Raw genomic sequence first — 20,689 nt, 5'->3', positions numbered from 1 at the left:
CGTGTCCTAGTGCATGAATCACAAAAGGCTAGTATGCAGGCACAGCAAGTAATTAGGAAAGCTAATAGAATTTTATCATTTATTGCAAGGCGAATTGAATACAAAAGTAGGGAGACCACATTTGGAGTACTGTGTACAGTATTGGTCACCTTATTTAAGCAAGGGTGTTAATGCCTTTCAAGCAGTTCAGTGAAGGTTTACCAGACTAATACCTGGAATGGGGGGGGGATGTCTTACGAAGAAAGGTTGGACAGGCTAGGCTTGTATCCGCTGGAGTTTAGGAGAGTAAGATGCGGCTTGATTGAAACATATAAAATCCTGAGGGGTCTTGACAGGGTGGACGTGGAGAGGATGTTTCCTCTTGTGGGAGAATCTAGAACTAGAGGTCATTGTTTAAAAATAAGGGATCGCCCATTTAAAACTGAGATGAGGTGAAATTTTTTCACTCAGAGGGTCGTGAGTCTTTGGAACTCTCTTCCTGAAAAGGTGGTGGAAGCAGAGTTTTTGAATATTTTTAAGGCAGAGGTGGTTAGATTCTCGGTAAGCAAGGGGGTGATTGGTTATCGGGGGTAGGTGGGATGCAGATTTCAGGTTACTACCAAATCAGGCATGATCTTATTAAATGATGGGGCAGGCTTGAGGGGCTGAACGGCCTACTCCTGCTCCTTGTTTGCATGTTCGCATATGACCTCGTCAAACTAAGAATAAATCAGGGATCAAGGCTTATATCTCCTGCCCTGGATGATTAAATTCAATTATCAAGTCCCACTACTCCGCAGGCCATACCATTAACTTAAACTTTTACTTTTAAATGGTCAATTGCATACCTTTAACTCCAGTACCCAGAAGAAAAGAGACTCTTGACCAGGCTTCTTCCAAAAACTCAGAATGATTAATTTATTTTTAAAACAAAACTTCTTTTAATGAGTTGCAAGTACTGGGCAACACACAATTGTAATCAGGAAGTATAACCATCTATCTCTTCCTAAAGAGCTCCCCCAGCACACACACTGGCAAACAATGGACAAACAGATAAAGTCTCTCTGCAGAGATGGGCTTTGGAGGATGGGCATTATAAAATAAAGGATAAAGTCCGCAGGGTCATGGCGCTGTCGACCTGAAGTTCTCTTGTGTGTAGGCGGGCCGCTGGTTCCGGCAGATGACTGGAATTTCCCACCAAATGCCCAGCTTTGCAGGTCCAAATGCAGACCAGTTCCACTCAGGTGGACAGCCACGCACAACTTTAGGCAAGGTAGAGAGAGGGAGCTTTTTTTCCTCAGCTTGTTCTCCAACAAGGCTGCCTTCAAAACAAGCAGGTTCACAACTTAAATTTTTTCCCCCTCTCCCCATGTGATTTCCAGCAAGTCGTCAACCTTCCTTTTCAGTTTTTTTTCCCTCCATCGATTAAAATGATTGAATTTTAAAACAAACAACCAGATCTTCCTGAAGTACCATAAAGGTCAGGTGATTTCTTGGAAGAGGCCTGCTTGCTGACAGTTCCAAGGTGAACTTATGACCTTTTAAAAAAAAAATCCCAGGTTAACATCCAAATGTCCAGATCATGCCTTATCCTTCCATTTTCTAAAAGAAAAATTTAGTCTTGAGAGTTATGATTCCAGCAGGTGGCATCAGGGAATCTGAGGGCATAGAGGATACACAGGGGCATAGAGGTGGCATGGGCGATCTGAGGGCAGGATGTGTGTGTGTGTGTGTGTGGGGGGGGGGGCGGGGGGGGTGAGGTACGAGGTTTAGTGGGGGCTTTAAACTCTTTTGGGAGCTGTGATACTATGTTGGAGACCGAGGTGAACCTTTTAACCAGCCTGCCTCTCGTACCCATACTCCTCCTGCATTGGGTCATGGCTCACAAACTGCAGTGAACCCGGCCCCGGTGTGAAAAAAACAAAAATGGTGTGTGAAGCCACACATGGGTCAGGTGCGCAGGCTATAAGCCGCAATAATGCACAAGTCAGGTTTTCCCGAGCCCAGGTGAAGATTCAGTCCCTAAACTATATCAAATTAATAAAACTCAGAGTGCAATAACTAAACTATTCTAGATTGCACCACAGCTTTAAAAAGGTGAATTTTGCTTGTTTTATTTCAATACATGTAAATCTCAGTGATAAGGATCCTGTTGCAATTAAGCAAACAGGCTTGGAACTTGTAATTAGAGCAGCAGATTGTCATCAAGATAGAATAGGACACCGTAGTTTTCCCCACAAACATCACACATTAATTTGATAGCCTGCTTACACCCTATTGAGATTCATTACAATCTAATAACTATGAGCCCATTTGTCCTTGAGGTGCATCATTCACCAATGTAAAAGCTGCTGATGGAGTCTAGTCAATGGGCCAGATCTTGCTGAAAAAGTAATGGCACCAGAATGTCACAGTTATTAACGTGTAAATCCGTCAGCAACTTGAAGCAAGAAGCCACCCCATGAATTGTGAATCACTGCAAATTGCTGACCTATTTGCATCTTTCTGCTGAAGTTATATTCCATGTTTCCAAAAGTACATTTCACTTCCTCAAATTCTAAAATGCAACTGCAAGCTGATTTCTCAGACTAAGCAACACAATTCAGACTTCAAACAAATCCACTGGCGCCACTTTTCAATTCTACTTAAATACTAGATATATTATAGTATATATATATTATATAAATGGAGTTTCCATTTATACCTACACACCACATTACCTTTTGAATCTTCTTTGCTGGCATCTTTGTTCTGCGAGTTCTTTTCATTATCTTTGAACAATATGGCAGGGACAAATGCTTTCAGATCAATTAGGTTTTCATAGAAATTGCGTGCATCTTCATCCTCCCAGATTCCTCCATCAAGGTCATATTCTCCAGGCTTCCCAGGTGTGAAGATGTCAATGCCAGTGCCATGTTCTATTAAATAAAATTACAAAACTTCATTGTCGTATATGAAACAACTGTCATTTAGTGACACCTAGTGGCTGCTCATATAAATCTAGTAAATAAATTCATGGAGCTGACTGAAGATCCAAGACAAAAAGGTTTAAAGTCACATTCTTTGCTGCCAGACGTATGTTTTTGATGAAGCTGCTTAACACCACAAGAAGGGCGCTTTCACTAACAGAATATCTTGCAATGATTTGACCTGCATTTTTTTTTCTGCTTGTCCAAATACAAAAGGATATAAACTGTCAACGGAATTGGGATGCTGTGAAATAATTAGGTGTTCACACCTTACCCTCTGCTGCTAAAACAACAACGGTCAGATGGATAATTTACCTTCCTGTGCAGATTTATCTTGGGGAAGTTCAGGCATATTTTCATCCAACAAATCAGCCAGGCTCTGTGTGTTCGCTAACAGCTTCTGGTAAGAGGTGGCAAATTCCTCATACTGCTTGTGCCGATCTTCACTCAGCTCTCCTTTTGAATGCAAGATTCTCCTAACAGAAAAAAACCCCACAAAAACAGAAGTTAAAGGAAGTCTTGGCATTGAGTCCAATTCTGCTGTCTAGTTAATCTGTGTGACACACAAATACCAGTCTCCAAATAGTTGAAAAATTATGAACTTTGAAAATCAATTGAAGAACCAAATTTGTACACCCACATTTTACTGAAACATCAATTTCCAAATAGGTAGTAAGTACTAACTCATTTTAGTCAGCCATTAATAAAAAGCCAAACTTTCTATTGACAGTACATAACGAATGGGTGAAACTAATGGGAATAAGGAGCACTGCGAATAGTGACATATGGATCTTGCTGATAAAGCAATCAGGTTTCACTCTAAATTACTTTAAATGGAACAGATTTTAGCGGATCTAAAGTAGATCTGATATAGGTTTAATTAATTCTCTCTTGACTGGGATAGTCGTGAATTGATCAACTAAAATCACTTAAACCTTTTACTACAGTGAGTTTAGCAACAAAATATATTACTATAACTGGCACCTTCTGTGCTAGACTAGCATATAACTAAGCTAAATGCTTGAATTCCCACAACAACTTCAGGAAAAGTTGACAGCTATTACAAAACTTCCAAACCAAATAAAGAAAGCAACTTCAAGTTGAATTTCAGTTTAGAAAGAAACTGATAATTCAAAATGCGACACCAAATATGTCTACTTGAGGTCTTCCCAGTCAACTGGGAGAACAGAAGGCAAAAGAGGCTTTTTCAAGAACAATAACTGGAGAGCTAAACTGCAAGAGATCAAATTTCTGATTGTCAACTTTAATGCATGAAGTATTTGATAACTATACAGAAGGATTCTTAGAAAGAGGGCTGAGATTTACTGGGTCATGATTAATTCACCAAAAGCTATCATAGCGTGTTACCGAAGTGTACAAATTTTAACCAACAAATATTCCACGCTACAAAAATCTATTACATAATACACATTAGAAAGAAAATTCAGTCACACATGTCACATAGTATCTTTACAGTGCAGATGGAGGCCATTCGGCCCATTGAGTCTGCAGTGGCTCTCTGAAAGAGCTATCCACCTGGTCCCACTCCCCCGCCTTATTCGCGTAACCTTGCACATTCTCTCTTTTCAGGTAACAATCCAATTCCCTTTTGAATACCTCGATCGAACCTGCCTCCACCACCCTTTCAGGAAGTTTGTTCCAGACTCCAACCACCCTCTGGGTGAAAAAAATTTTTTTCCTCACATCACTTTTACTCCTCTTGCCAGTTATTTTGAATCTGTGCCCTCTAATTATTGACTGCTCTCTTGAGTGGGAACAGTTTCTCACCGTTTACCCTCAGGATCTTGGGTATCAAGTCTCCTCTCAGCCTTCTTATCTCCAAGGAAAAGAGCCCCAACCTCTCCAATCTATCCTGATAGCTAGAGTTCTTCATCCCAGGAATCATTCTTGTGAATCTCTTCTGTACTCTCTCCAATGCCTTCACATCCTTCCTCAAGTATGGTGTCCAGAACTAGACGCAGTATTCCAGATGAGGCCTAACTGGTGTCTTATACAAAATCAACATGACCTCCTTACTCTCGTATTCAATGCCCCTATTAATAAAGCCTAAGATACAAAATGCTTTATTAGCTGGTCTCTCAACATGCCCTGCCATCTTCAATGACCTATGTACTGAGGTCCCTCTTTTCCTGCACCTCCTTTAGAGGCTCTCCCTTTATTTTATACTGTCTCACCATATCTTTCCTGCCAAAACGAATCACCTCACACTTCTCTGCATTGAACTTCATCTGCTACTTGTCTGCCCAAACCACCACATGTCTTTATCCTTTTGAAGTACAAGACTACCCCCATCGCAGTTGACAACATTTCCAATCTTCCTATCATCTGCGAATTTTAAAATCATGCCCTGAACACCACAGTCTAGGTCATTAATATATATCAGGAAGAGCAAGGGTCCCAACACTGACCCCTCAGGAACTCCACTACAAACCTTCCCCCAATCTGAAAAACAACCATTTATCACTACTCTCCCTGATTGAAGGTGATGTTCTTCTTGACTGAACTAAGAAATAAGAGCTGTCCAGCAAGAATGGACTTCTGTTATAGAATGTTTACTAGTGGAAAAATAAGCAAACAAGAAAAATTTATTTTATTTTAGAAAATAGAGTCACAGAGGTCTACAGCACAGAAAAAAGTCCATCAAGTCTGCACCGGTAGGACAAGTACCTAAATATTCTAATCCCATTTTCCAGCACTAGGCCCAGGGCCTTGTATGCCATGGCAACGCAAGTGCACATCCGAATACTTCTTAAATGTTATGAGGGTTCCTGCCTCTACCACCCTTTCAGGCAGTGAGTTCCAGATTCCCACTACCCTCTGGGTGAAAAAATTCTTCCTCACATCCCCTCTAAATCTCCTGCCCCTTACCTTAAATCTATGTCCCCTGGTTATTGATCCCTCCACCAAGGGGAAAAGTTCCTTCCTGTCTACCCTATCTACGCCTCTCATTTTATACACCTCAATCATGTCCCCCCTCAATCTCCTCTGCTCCAGGGAAAATAACCCTAGTCTGTCCAATCTCTCCTCATAACTAAAACTCTCCAGCCCAGGCAACATCCTGGTAAATCTCCTCTGCACTCTCTCTAGTGCAATCACATCCTTCCTATAATGCGGATTCCAGAACTGCACGCAATACTCTAGCTGTGGCCTAACCAGCGTTTTATACAGTTCCAGCATAACCTTCCTGCTCTTATATTCTATGCCTCAGCTGATAAAGGCAAGTATCCCATATGCCTTCTTAACCAGCTTACCGACCTGTCCCGCTACCTTAAGGGACCGCTGGACATACACACCAAGATCCCTCCGATCCTTGGTACTTCCCAGGGTCCCAACATTCATCATGTATTCCTGTGCCATGTTTGTCCTGCCCAAGTGCATCATCTCACACTTATCCCGATTAAATTCCATTTGCCACTGATCAGCCCCTCTATATCCTCCTGTAATCTAAGGCTATCCTCCTCACGATTTACCACCCCACCAATTTTCGTGTCATCCACGAGCTTACTGATCAACCCTCCTACATTCAAGTCTAAATCATTTAAATATACCACAAACAGCAAGGGGCCCAACACTGATCCCTGTGAAACCCCACTGGACACAGGCATCCAGTCACAAAAACACCCCTCGACCATCACCCTCTGCTTCCTGCCACTCAGCCAATTCTGGATCCAAGTTGCCAAATTGCCTTGGATCCCATGGGCTCTTACCTTCGTTATCAGTCTCCCATGCGGGGCTTTATCAAAAGTCTTGCTGAAGTCCACGTAGACTACGTCAAATGCATTGCCCTCATCTACACACCTGGTCACCTCTTCGAAAAATTCAATCAAATTGGTCAGACATGACCTCCCCTTAACAAAACCATGCTGACTGTCCTTGATTAATCCCTGCCTCTTCAAGTGTAGATTAATTCTGTCCCTCAGAATTGCTTCCAATAATTTCCCCACCACTGAGGTTAGACTGACTGGCCTGTAGTTACCTGGTTTATCCCTTCCTCCCTTCTTGAATAACGGTACCACACTGGCTGTTCTCCAGAGTTCTAAATTGGGTGAAGGCCAATTTTAATAAGATCAGATATGATTTGGCCAGAGTGGACTAGGAGCAGCTACTTTTAGGTAAATCTGCATCAGAGCAGTGGGACTCATTCAAGAAAGAAATAGGGAGAGTACAGGGCCAACATATTCCATTAAAGACAAAGGGTGGGACCAACAAATCCAGGGAAGCCTGGATGTAGAGGGATATATAGAGTTGGATAAAGAGGAAAAGGGAGGCTTATGGCAGATACCGAGGGCTTAAAATAGCAGAAGGCCTAGAGTACAGAATGTGTAGGGGCGACCTTAAAAAGGAAATTAGGAGAGCAAAAAGGGGGCATGAAAGAACATCGGCAGGTAAAATAAAGGAAAATCCACCTCTGGTACCTCTCCTGTGGCCAGAGAGATATTGAAAATTATTGTCAGCATCCCTGCTAACTCCTCCCTTGCCTCATTCAATTGCCTGGGATATATTTAATCCGGGCCTGGAGGTTTATCTACTTTTAAGCCTGCCAGACACTTAGAACCTCCTCCCTTTCTATGCTAATTCTTTTAATTATATCACAGACCTTCTGCCTGATTTCCACACCCACATCATACCTCCCACTTGTGAACACTGACACAAAGTATTCATTTAGAACCCTACCTACGTCTTCCGGCTCCACACACAAATTACCACTACGGTACTCAATGGGCCCTACTCTTTCCCCAGTTATCCTCTTGCTCTTAATGTACTTGTAAAATAACTTTGGATTTTCCTTTATTTTACCTGCCAATGTTCTTTCATGCCCCCTTTTTGCTCTCCTAATTTCCTTTTTAAGGTCGCCCCTACACATTCTGTACTCTAGGCCTTCTGCTATTTTAAGCCCTCGGTATCTGCCATAAGCCTCCCTTTTTCTCTTTATCCAATCTTATATATCCCTCTACATCCAGGGTTCCCTGGATTTGTTGGTCCCATCCTTTGTCTTTACTGGAATATGTTGGCCCTGTGCTCTCCCTATTTCCTTCTTGAATGAATCCCACTGCTCTGACGCAAATTTACCTAAAAGTAGCTGCTCCCAGTCCACTCTGGCCAAATCATGTCTGATCTTATTAAAATCGGCCTTTCCCTAATTTAGAATTCTGATCTCTGGCCCATCCTTGTCCTTTTCTATAACAACCGTGAATCAAACGGAGTTATGATCACTATCTGCAAAATGCTCCCCCACTGATACCTCTACCACTTGCCCGGCTTCATTCCCTAAAATTAAGTCCAGGACTGCCCCCTCTCTTGTAGGACCTTTTACGTACTGGCTTAAAAAGCTCTCCTGAATGCATTTTAAGAATTCCGCTCCCTCTAAACCTATCACACTATGACTAACCCAGTTAATGTTGGGGAAGTTGAAATCCCCCACTATTACTACCCTATTATAGTTACACTTCTCTGAAACTTGCCTACATATCTGCTCTTCTATTTCTCTCTGACTGTTTAGAAGCCTAGAGTACACCCCCAGCAATGTGATCGCTCTTTCTTTGTTTTTAAGTTCTACCCATATGGCTTCATTTGAGGAGCCTTCTAAGACATCATCTCTCCTTACTGTTGTAATTGATTCCTTGATCAATATTGCGATACCACCTCCTCTTTTACCTCCTTGCCTGTCTCGCCTGAAGACCCTATATCCTGATACTGAGCTGCCAATCCTGCCCCTCTCTCAGCCATGTCTCTGTGACAGCAATGACATCATACTTCCATGTGTTAATTTGTGCCATCAACTCATCTGCCTTATTCATCAGATTCCTTGCATTAAAATAAATACCATCCAACCTTGCCAAACTCCCTTGTGCCTTAACTGGCCTATAATTTCTATGCCTTCCAGACTCACTTGCTCTCTCTCCTAATTTTGGCTGTGCATCTCCCACTGCTGAACCTCCTCTCAGGATCCCAACCCCCTGCCAAGTTAGTTTAAACCCTCCGGAATAGCACTAGCAAACCTACCCGCAAGGATTCTGGTCCCATTCCAGTTCAGGTGCAACCCGTCCGCCTTGTACAGGTCCCACTGCCCCCAGAAACGGTCCCAATGTCCCAGAAATCTAAAGTCCTCCCTCCTGCATCATCTCTCCAGCCACGCATTCATCTGGACTAACCTCTTATTTCTATACTCATTAGTGCGTGGCACCGGAAGTAATCCAGAGATTACTACCTTTGAGGTCCTGTTTTTTAATTTGTTTCCTAGCTCCATAAATTCTGCTTGCAGGATCTCATTCCTCTTTCTACCTATGTCATTGGTGCCAATATGTACCACGATCTCTTTCTGTTTGCCCTCCCCCTTTAGAATGCCTTGCAGCCGTTCAGTGATACCCTTGATCCTGGCACCAGGGAGGCAACATACCATCCTGGAGTCACGTCTATGGCCACAGAAACACCTATCTGTTCCAGGCAGTCTCTAATAACTAACTAAAGGTAGCCAAGACAAACCCCAAGAATGACAGTCAAAATGGAAATAATTTATAAAACACATTCTGGACAGTTCCTTAGTAGATTAAAGAAAGTCTTACATTAATATAACACTTGTCATAACATCAGGAGGGGTTTTGATAGAGTAAATAAGGAGAAACTGTTTCCAGTGGCAGGAGGGTCAGTAACCAGAGGGCACAGATTTAAAGGTAATTGCAAAAAAACCAGAGGGATGAAGAGCTGTATTACTCTACGATCCTACAAGATGTTCCAAAGTGATTTCCATTGTTTTAATATAGGAAAATGTAGCAAATAATTTGGTCTGGCTGACTGCAAAGTGACAATGACCAGGTAATTTGTTTTAGTGGTGTTTATTGAGGGATAAACATGGGCCAGGAAACCAGGGGGAACTCCCCTCTTCTTAGTGCCACGGGATCTTTAACGTCCACCCAAAAAGGCAGGTGGAGCCTCAGGTAAACATTTAATCTGAAGGACGGCACCTCCTCAGCAACGTACAGAAGGGTCAGCCTAGGTGACGTGCTCAAGTCGCTGAAGTCAAACTTCATTCCATAACCATCTGACTCAGAGATGAGTGCTACCAACTGAACCAAAGCTGGCATGTTTGGAAGGATGGGCCAAACTGGTCTCCATTTACTCTTGTTTGTGGCCCAAGAAAGTGAATGAATTGGTGTTGGGTTTGCAAATTTACTATTAACAGTTGCATCACCATATTAGATTACAAAATACTCTTAATTCTCATTATTACAAGAATGAAGAACTTCTTAATCTGACCACCCATCCACTTTCATCACGGAAAAGAGCAGGGAGGGGATATAAATTCCTTTACACTCCCCAGTGCAGTCTTTAGGCCTTATTTAGTGCATTGATACCAAAACATTGGGAGAAAAGAAGACCAGCATTATGCTTGCAATGTGATACGTTAATTCATCATGCCAGATTACTCTTACCAGGAGTGTTTCACCATAGTGTTACACAGTTCAAAATAGTCAGGCCAGGAACAACCCCAAACTGCAAGTGCGAAATCAATAATTGTATTGTTGGCTATTAACCTTCCAAGAAAACAGTACAAAAACTCAAATTTTACATGCGAAAATGATGCACTGCCAAAATTCTTATGACATGATTGGGGGAGACCAGATTTTAAAAACTGCTGCACTCAATGGGAATAAGCAAGAATCATGCCACATCTGATGAAAATTACAATGAAACATCGCTTCTCAAATGGTTCAGTTCTTGCTACTATAGGAACTGAATAAGATGACAAAACATATTCAACAACTAGATGGAACAAATATAATGCAAAAGAGTAAGATTCATGTTGAATTTGAACAAAACATTGGTTAGGTCACAGTTGAAGTTTTGCATGGAATTCTGGACAACTGATCACAAACATGGATAGCAAAGGCATAGAAAGCATACAGTAAAGGTTCAGCAGAAAGGTTTCAGGAACCTGGGCCACAGCAATGAAGAAAGCGTGAAAAATTGGGCTGTTTACTTAAAACAGCGAACATCAAGTGGAGATTTTCAAACTTATTGGCCCAGATTTGAATTCTCAGTGTTCACAGTGATTAATCCTCCGAAACTGACTGCAGCTTCTGGATGTTGGGCATGTACACATTAGTGCGGAGATCCTGAAGTTGCAGTCTGTCACTCAGGAAGACTCTGACATAGGTTACGGTATATTCCTCCCAAAGCCTGCAATCACGGAAATCAATGAACTTTTCTACTCCCACATCACCATTTGAAAACGCTTAAAAAGTTACACCTTGTTTAGTCAGATGTACCAGTTTTTAACAATAACCTGATAATAAAATTTGATGAATAATGGAACTAGCACTGAAAAAATTATATCTGCTGAGTGGTGTATGCTTAACTAGTAGATTCTTTTTCAATTTTTAGTTTAAAAATAACAGTTGTTTCAGAATATTTTAACTTCTATCATCACCCCATGTATCCCCCAACCTTTAATTTGCTCTATGTAAAATTTTTGAAAAGCAATTTCACTACTGCTTTGTTTTCTGTTGATGTGTCCGTGAAAATTCTTTAATGTGGCTGCTTGGACAGAATGATCACATTACTGCAGCACCACACTGGGAATCCCCGGTAAAGAACGCTGTAATCAATTGCTGTGGCACGGCATGGAGATAGAGCTGAAATTCTCAAAGAGATCACCTGATCTCCCGGCAAAGCTTACTACAAGGTCAGCAGCAAGCACCCTTGCTTTGCCACTGACCACATACACCGGGCCAGTGTTATCGTGAAATATTGTTTCCACTAGGGCCAATCTGCAATAAAGGTGCATGTATTCAAATCCAACACTAAAAAATGAAGGGATCAGTTAGAAATATTTTGCTTCCATATAGGGCTATTAGAACGTGCAATATTTTGTTAAAAATAGTTACCGAAGCTGAGACCAGAACACGTTTAAGAAGGAACTGAAGTAGTATTTGAAAAAAAAATATGGATACAGGGAAAAAGTGAGGAAATGGGATCCCAGTAGTTTGCACCAATTACCAAAAAATATGGATACAGGGAAAAAGTGAGGAAATGGGATCCCAGTAGTTTGCACCAATTACCAACAGGTCTAAATTTTCTCTCATGATTCTGTTCTGTCGACGCCATTTACAACTGAGTGGCTTGCTAAGCCATTTCCAAGGGCATTGAGAGTAAAGCACAATTTGTGGAACTGAAGTTACTTACATCTAGGCCACACCAGGAAAGGGTGGCAAGATTAATTCCTCAAAGGATATTTATGAACCACTGGCTTGCAAAAATGACTGGTGGAATTTGAGGCTAAAATAGTGCAATGAGCACAAGCTTTTTTTTAAAAAGAACATTCCAAATGAATGAATGGGCCAAAATAGAAGGCGGGCTAAAATAAAAACAGAGAAAGCTGGAAATACTCAGCATTTTCTGATTTTATCTCAGATCTCCTAGCATCCGCAGTATTTCATTTTTTGAATGGAAGGGAGGCTGCCTGTTTTGATATAGGTCGTGCTTTTATGCTTTGTAATTTTGTATTGTTGGAATCAGAACTGTGTTTGTTGGCATGGCAGCTAAATAAAGCATTCAAACAACCACAATTGAGATGCAGGAGGGGCACATGCAGCTCCAGAGCTGCTGATTGTCTACCCTTATCATTGACCAGCACATCCGGTAACATGCAAGATAGGTAGTTATTCACCAGCATATTTGGTCATATTGATGACCCCAGATTGTGACCTTCAATAAGACTATTAAGGCTACAATATTTTAATAGCAAGGTCTTGCATCAATCCTCGTGTCAAGAATGGTTCAGAGTGTTTTGTGTGTACAGTGATTCTGTCACTGTAATAATTTAGTGTTTTAAGTAACATTATTTGCATCAGAAATAGCAAAATATATTCAAGTGAGTATATATCAATTTCTGTTACTGTTATAAGAAAACTACCACTAACAGGCAAAAGGAAGTAACAACATTTTGACACTGAAATCCAACTCGGTTTCTTCAGTTTCTCACTTTTCTACAGCTTGTGTATGCTGCCAAATTCATACATACTTAATTCCATTCGATTAGGCAAGATTTGTTCATTCACATTTTTAGCAGTTCATCATTAGAAGATAGTGCATCAAGATCAATAGGGTTGTCAAGTTCATTAATAAGTTCACATAACACAGCAAAAATCTATCAGTAACATTAACACTTCTGAAAATAAACACATGTAATGGAATCACCTGTTCTGTCTCTCCAGGTTCTGTAATTCTCGGTGGTCTTTTTTAAGGTGTTTGGTCAGCGAGGTAAAGTATTCCCTCAACAGGTTCATGAAGGGCTGCTGTTTCTCAGAGCTGATTATCTCACTGGGAGGGAAACTGAGGTTGTATTTCTCGGAGGCAAACTTCATTTTTCTGGTCACCAGACTGGCAACATCATCTCCACAATGCCGGCAAAAACTGATAATCACCGAGACATGAGTGTGAGTGTCACGATCAGCATAAATAATGTTCTTGAGTTGCTCATATATGAGTGACAGGCCTTCTTTGTCAGTGAAGATCCCACAAATTGTTAGTTCTGCAATGAAGCGCATATCAGTCCTCAGTTTGCTAATGTTTGGAGTTTTTTCCTCCTTCCTGGCTTCAAAGTGCTTTCTCCAGCCTTGTAGAAGCAATGGTGAAAAGTCAGCATACCGCAGGTGAAACAGGCAGCAAAGGTGAACAGCACAATTCACATCAGATAATTTCAGTTTAGCTTCTACAATGGATGCAACAGCTTCCGCAATGTACTTGCTCAAGTTAAGCATATTGAAATCACTTGAGAGGGAGTCTCTTTGCTGCTCAGTAATAGTTCTGAGCTTCTTGACAAACGCAGTATTTTTCTTTAGGCTCGAGTCCAGCCTGGTAAAGAAACTCTCTTCTGGACGGTTCTCATGTGCAATCTGATTCTTACTGCGGAGTTCTAACCTTGTTTGATGACGCTCCCAAGCCTCTTGGTGCAACTGATACGCTTCCTCCATCTCTCTACAGAATGAGAAGAAAAGTAAGACTCTGAAACTGAGTTCCTGCATGTCAAAGATGTATATTTCTTACTATTTTAAACACTAAAATCTAGAAGGTAATTATGAGGGGCCTAGATAGGGTAGACAGTAAAGACTTGTTTCTCCTAGCTGAGAGGTCAATTACCAGGGGGCATAGATTTAAGGTAATTGGTAGAAGGATTAGAGGGGACGTGAGGAAAAACTTTTTCACCCAGAGGGTGGTAGGCATTTGGAATTCACTGCCTAAAATCAGTTGAGGCTGAAGCACTCAACTCATTTAATAGATACTTGGATCTGCATCTGAAGTGCTGTAACCTGCAAGTCTACGGACCAGATGCTGGAAAGCGGGATTAAAATGAGTGGCTAGTTTCTTTTTCTGGCCAGCACAGAAATGACGGGCTGAATGGCCTCTTCCTTTGCTGTAACTTTTCTATGGTTCTAGAAAATTGTAATTCCTAGTTCATAAGCTACAACACAGATGCAAAGATTCATCTGAGTCCTGTCACTGTGCTGTTGCCTTAATGCTTACAGCATTTCTTCACTCAACACCAGAAATACTGAAGAATGTTATTACAATAATATATAGATATTGGTCCTGATTAAAGACCTCTCATACAAATAAAAAGGTTCACAAGATCAGGATGAGGAAGCTTCTCCAGTATTTGATTCATCAATTCAGAGACATCCAAAAAAACCATTACCCTGTTTTAGGAATCAATTGTTTCTTCAAGGCTACCAGGGGTTTCGCCTCCACTGCCCTACATCAGCAGTGAACCTTGGCTTAGTGGTAGCACTTCTGTCTTGGAGCCAGAAGGCACTGTGTTTGAGGCCCATCCCAGGCAAGCAGAAATTGGAGAACTGCCTCTGAATACTGGATTCAGAATGTACATAGCAAGAGGTCTGTTGGGTGTGGGTGCCCCATTTTCCCAAACTGTAAAAAATGGGACTCGTTAGCCTTGGTTGGAACCCACCTACCTTCTCCAAATATAAAAACCATGGGAAAGGCAACTGTAAACCATTAACCCCCCCCTACCCCAGTACAAAAACCTCAGGTATGAGACTTGAGTTAGGAGCTATTCTAGGGTAGAACACAACAGACATACAGGCTTTACTGAAGAGTTTATTCCACATGTTGATCACTCCTTACAATAAGAAGAATGTCCTGAAACATCTTTGTAAAGTATTCTTTGGCTTAAACCTGTGTCCTGTAAATCTATCTTCACAGTTTAATTTGAAGTAACATTCTGGTTACTGTTTATATATCCTTAACAACTTATACACAGTATGAGCACCACCCAGATACCTCCTTTTCAGGCTGAAAAGGCCAGGTTTTTCCAATAGGAACACAGGAACATAGGATTTAGGAGGAGTAGGCCATTCAGTCCATCCAGCCTGCTCCACCATTCAATAAGATCATGGCTGATCTGGATGTGGTCTCAACTCCACTTTGCCATCTGTCCCCGATACCCTTTACTCCCTTGTCTATCAAAAATCTGTCTAATTCTGCCTTGAATAAATTCAATGGCCCAGCCTCCACTGCTTTCTGGAGAAGAGAATTCCACAGGCTAACAACTCTTTGAGAGAAAAAATTTCTCATCTGTCTTAAACGGTAAATGCCTTATTCTAAAACTATATCTTCTGGTACTAGTCTCTCCCTAAAGTGGAAACATCCTCCCATTATCTACTCCATCAAGTCCCCTCAGGATCTTATATGTTTCAATAAGGTCACCTCTCATGCGTCTAAACTCTGATGGGTATAAGCCCAATCCATTCAACGTTCCTTCATAAAGTAAGCCCCTCATCCCGGGGATGAGTCAAGTGAACCTTCTCTGAACTCTGAATCCTATTCTAATTATAATTCAATCTTTTCTCAGAACTCATATCTTTCAGAAAGGTACACAACCTTGCAACAGTAGGAATTTAAATAAGCACTATGCACAAAAACATTTCTCTCTCAACTGCATTTTTGAAAATGTGACAACCATCTACACCATAGACAGACTTCCTGTGCAACCAGAGGGTTCCTGAAGATCATGAAGGTAACTACAGATGAGAACGACCATTCAGCCTATCTATTTCATCCTCCCACAGAAATCTAGTTCTCTATAACAGCTTCTAAATGCCTCTTGAATAATTTCTCTTCCATACCCAGAAGACTATTCTTGGGAATTAATCGGTTGTATGAAGAAGAGCTTTTTTTCATTCATTCATGGGATGCGGGCGTTGCTAGCTAGGCCAGCATTTATTGCCCATCCCTAATTGCCCTTGAGAAGGAGGTGGTGTGCTGCCTTTTTAAGTGCAGCAGTCTATGTTGTGTAGGTATACCCACAGTTCTTTTAGGAAGACAGTGCAGTCCTTTTAGGGAGAGTTCCAGGATTTTGACCCAATGGCATTGGAGGAACAGCGATATATTTCCAAGTCAGGATGGTGAATGGCTTGGAGGGGAACTTCCAGGTGGTGGTGTTCCCATGCATCTGCTACCCTTGCCCTTCTAGATGGTGGTGGTTGTGGGTTTGGAAGGTGCTGTCTAAGGAGTCTTGGCAAGTTCCTGCAGTGCATCTTGTAGATGGTGCTCACTGCTGCTACTGTTTGCTGGTGGTGGAGGGAGTGAGTGCTTGTGGAGTGGGGTGCCAATCAAGCAGATTGCTTTGTCCTGATGGTGTCAAGCTTCTTGAGTGTTGTGGGAGCTGCACTCATCCAGGCAAGTGGAGAGTATTTCATCACACTCCTGACCTGTGCCTTATAAATGTAGAGGTGTCAGCTGTGGCTCAGTTCATAGCACCCTCGCCTTTGAATCAGAGGGTTGTGGGTTCATGTCCCACTCCCGGAAAACCAAGAACTATGATTGTACTCAATGAGTTGCAATCTGTGACTGTTGATAACTCGAAAGAGTATAAATGGACAGGCTTTGGGGAATCAGGAGGTGAGTTACCTGCTGCAGGATTCCTAGCCGCCCTTGTAGCCACAGTATTTATATGGCCAGACCAGTTCAGTTTCTGGTCAATGGTAACCCCCAGGATGTTGATAGTGGGGGATTCAGAGAGGGTAATGCCATTGAATGTCATGGGGCGGCAGTTAATTCTTTCTTGTTGGAGGTAGTCATTGCCTGGCACTTGTATGACGTGAATATTTTTTGCCACTTGTCAGCCCAAGCCTGGATATTGTCCAGGTCTTGCTGCATTTAGACATGGACTGCTTCAGTATCTGAGGTGTCACGAATGGCACTGGGCATTGTGCAAACATCAGCTAACATCCCACTTCTGACCTTATGATGGAAGGAAGGTCACTGATGAAGCAGGTGAAGATGGTTGGGCCTAGGACACTACCCTGAGGAACTCCTGCAGTGATGTCCTGGAACTGAGATGATTGACCTCCAACAGCCAAAACCATCTTCCTTTGTGCCAGGTATGACTCCAACCAGCGGAGAGTTTACCCCATGATTCCCATTGACTCCAGTTTTGCTGAGGCTCCTTGATGCGAAGCTCCCCAAACCAGTACTGAACGTGCCTTTCAACTGTTTGTACATTTGACCACCTTGCTTTAGAGTTAGAATTTAAATTACAATGTGCTCCAGATTATTTTTTTTTAAAATTCGACTTAAAAGAATGCATCATACAAAAAGGTAAAAGGCACTTGGTGAATTGCTCTTGCAGAGACCCAGCACGGACACAACGGACTGAATGGCCTCCTTTTGTGCTGTAACCATTCTATGATTCTATACAGTGGGACATCCTGAAGTTCTGAAAGGTAGAGTACTTCAACGCCAGTGAAATACTTTCAAGTGTAGTCATTTGTAACATACAGCAGCAGGTTTACATACAGCAAGTTCCCACAAACAGCAACGAGATAATGACCATAATGCATTTTATGCCCCATCACCAATCCCTTTGACCCTGTAAGACTAATGCTTGTGTCATTTAATTGCTCCTGCCTTTCACCCTATCAGACCTGCCTTTTGTCCTTTTTCCCACCCATGCCATGCTCAAAATCTATTACATTTATACCCTTTCTCAATTCTGATGAAAGATTATCAATCTGAAATGTTAACTTTGTTTCTCTCTCCACAGATACTGCCAGACCTACTGAGTATTTCCAGATTAGGTATTGGTTGAGGGATAAATGTTGGCGAGGACGTTGGGGCAGAAATCCCCTGATCTTTTTCTAGAATATTTCCATGGGATCTTTTATGTCCACCTGAGAGGTCAGCTTGGTTTAACATCTCATCTGCAAAATGGCCCATTTGATCGTGTAACACTCACTCTGCACTGCACTGAAGTGTCAGCCTAGATTGTGCGCAACAGTTCCATGGATAATCACCCAGTATTTCATGTTTGAACTCATAAGCTCCTTACTCAGAAGTTACCAATTAGGCATGCTTGGCACCCCAAAACAATGATTTCTAAAGTTCACAGCTGGCTGTAAAGTACTTTGGGACATCCTGAACTAGTAAAAGGTCCTATATAAATGCAAGTTCCTTTTTCGCCCCCCCCCCAAGTTCTTTCTATTTCATGATGCAGATCAATGCCACCATGGTACATAGCACAAATCCAATCTTCCAAATTAACAAGGGTAGAAAGTAGGTTTGCCCTGATAACATTGCATATTCTGGCTGTACTTGAATCTTAAGTACCATCGTGTGCCCAAAAAGGTTGCAATGACATTCTGTATGTGTTCTGGTGTGCATGATTGATGTTAGTCCAAGTTTTAGTTCAGCCCCAAGAGCACCCAGGATCCATAATGAGAAAATTTGGTTAACACAATGAAGATATATAAAGCACTAGGAAAAGTAATTATATAATGAAGAAAAAGTAGATCGAAAGCACAGGTTAACACTACATTTATCCAAAATCTTTAAAATCTTTGAACATAAGATCTTACCTCTGCCTTGCTGCTTCTTCTTCTCTCTGCTTTTTTTCCTCCTCCTCCTGTTTTTTCCTTTCCTCCTCCTCTAGTTTCTTCCTTTCTTCCTCTTCCTTCTTTCTTTGTTCTTCCTCTGCTTTTAACTTTTCTTCTTCCTTCTTTTTGCGTTTTTCATCCTCTTGCCTCTTTTTTTTCTCCTCGACTGCCTTTACGGTTTCTCTTCTGCTGCCAGCTTTTAGATCATCCCTTCCCTTTTCCCGACTCGAGGTGGACCTCCTCTCTGTAACTTCCTTGTCTTTACTGCTTCTGTTCTCATTGCTGAAAACGGCAACATCCTTATCTTCCATGCTCACAGACTTCTTATGCTCTCCTGATGTTCTGTCAAAAACAAACAAGATAGAAAACTAGGTGGAAATAGTCAGCAGATGTGGCAGTATCTGTGGAATGAGAAACAAAGCAAATATTTCAGGTTAAAGTCTTTTCATTCAGAACTGGAAAAGATAGAAATGTAACAGGTTTTAAGCAAGCATAAAGCCAGGGAATTGGAGGGGGGGGGGGGGGGGGAGCGCGGAAGGAAGGGCATGGTCTGTGATAGGGTGGAAGGCAGGAGAGATCAAAGGACAAAAGGGATGAACATACAAGACGAAAGGGAGTGCTAACAGGACAAGTGAAGAAATAAAATATAGGTCTAGAGGAATTATAAATTGCAACAGCAGAATCATTACCATCACCAGCTGTCTGAAAAGAAACGGGAGCAGCGGTTATGATCGAAAAATTGCTGAACTTAATATTGCACCCAGCAAGTTGTCAAGTGTGTAATCCAAACAGGTATTGCTCCTCAAGCTTCAGTGGAACAGTATGGGAGGCCAATGAAAACGGAGTCAGGGTGGCACAAAGAATTAAATGGGAAGTGCCAACAGTTCAGGGTCATGCTTGCAGACTGAATGAAGGCATTCAGCAAAGCGATCACCCAATCTGCATTTGGTCTCCAACCTGGAGGAGACTGCACCATGAACGGCAAATACTAAATTGAAAGTAGTACAAATAAATTGTTGTTTCACCTGGAAGGAGTGAAACAAGGAGTGTTAAATAACTTGTTTAGTACGTTACTGGAGGTGTTGTTCATTGGTAATCTAGGATAGTAGGGTAAGTGATAGGTTTGTATTGAAGCTGAAGACTTCAAGTTGTCATTATTCCTGTGAAAAAATAAATGGATTGTGTCTTGCCAATGTGGCTAAGTGCATTCTGTGCATGCACGAACTCCGTGTATACACATAGCGATCAAATTTGCCAGCTTCCCAGGATCAATTCATGCACATCGATGTCAGCATGGCTGCAATGTCATCACATGCCTCCATGGGATGAACCCATATCTCCACATGTTCCTCCCAATGTCGTCACACACAGATGTCATCACGTATTGTGATGTCATTGCACATGCGCAGACCCACAAATTTGCCAGCTTGCAAAAACAAAACCTTATGAATCTCGGCCCTATTGATTGGGTAACTGTTACATTTCCCACTGAACTGGTCGATAAAATATAGCAGCACCCTCAAAATGACACAGGCATGAGACTCTCAAAAAAAATTGTTGGGTGAATAGGGAGAGGGATCAATCACCTAAACAGCTTAGATTGCATGCAACTTTCCATTTGACACCCAACTGAACAAGTGCAGCATTACAAGAGCAAAAACTGTGCATCTTCAGTACAACAATTTTGGGGTATAAGACTTCAAATACGCAGCGTGTATAACTCATTTCCACCTTTTTATCCTCTGCAAAACGAGGCCGAGTCCTTGTGCGAATGTTGCTGTTGACGTTCTCTCTTACAGATCTATCACAGGCTTCCAATTATATCACATT

General features: G+C 41.8%; 1 protein-coding gene across 1 annotated transcript in view; it reads right to left on the bottom strand.

The window, feature by feature from the left end:
- Nucleotides 1-20,689, bottom strand: part of upf2 (UPF2 regulator of nonsense mediated mRNA decay) — a 137,977-nt gene that overhangs the window by 107,214 nt on the left and 10,074 nt on the right. The window contains exons 4-7 of the mRNA XM_078552963.1: nt 18,842-19,201; nt 13,167-13,946; nt 3,264-3,424; nt 2,700-2,897 (exon numbers count right to left, since the gene is read on the bottom strand). Coding sequence (XP_078409089.1) covers nt 2,700-2,897; nt 3,264-3,424; nt 13,167-13,946; nt 18,842-19,170 — 1,468 coding nt within the window. The 5' untranslated portion in view covers nt 19,171-19,201. The remainder of the gene's footprint in view (nt 1-2,699; nt 2,898-3,263; nt 3,425-13,166; nt 13,947-18,841; nt 19,202-20,689) is intronic.

This window comes from Cetorhinus maximus, chromosome 12, assembly GCF_964194155.1.
Source record: "Cetorhinus maximus chromosome 12, sCetMax3.hap1.1, whole genome shotgun sequence".
NCBI classification, from domain to species: domain Eukaryota; kingdom Metazoa; phylum Chordata; class Chondrichthyes; order Lamniformes; family Cetorhinidae; genus Cetorhinus; species Cetorhinus maximus.
The sequence above is the reverse complement of the archived record's forward strand: the minus strand, read 5'-3'. Positions and strand labels throughout refer to the sequence as shown.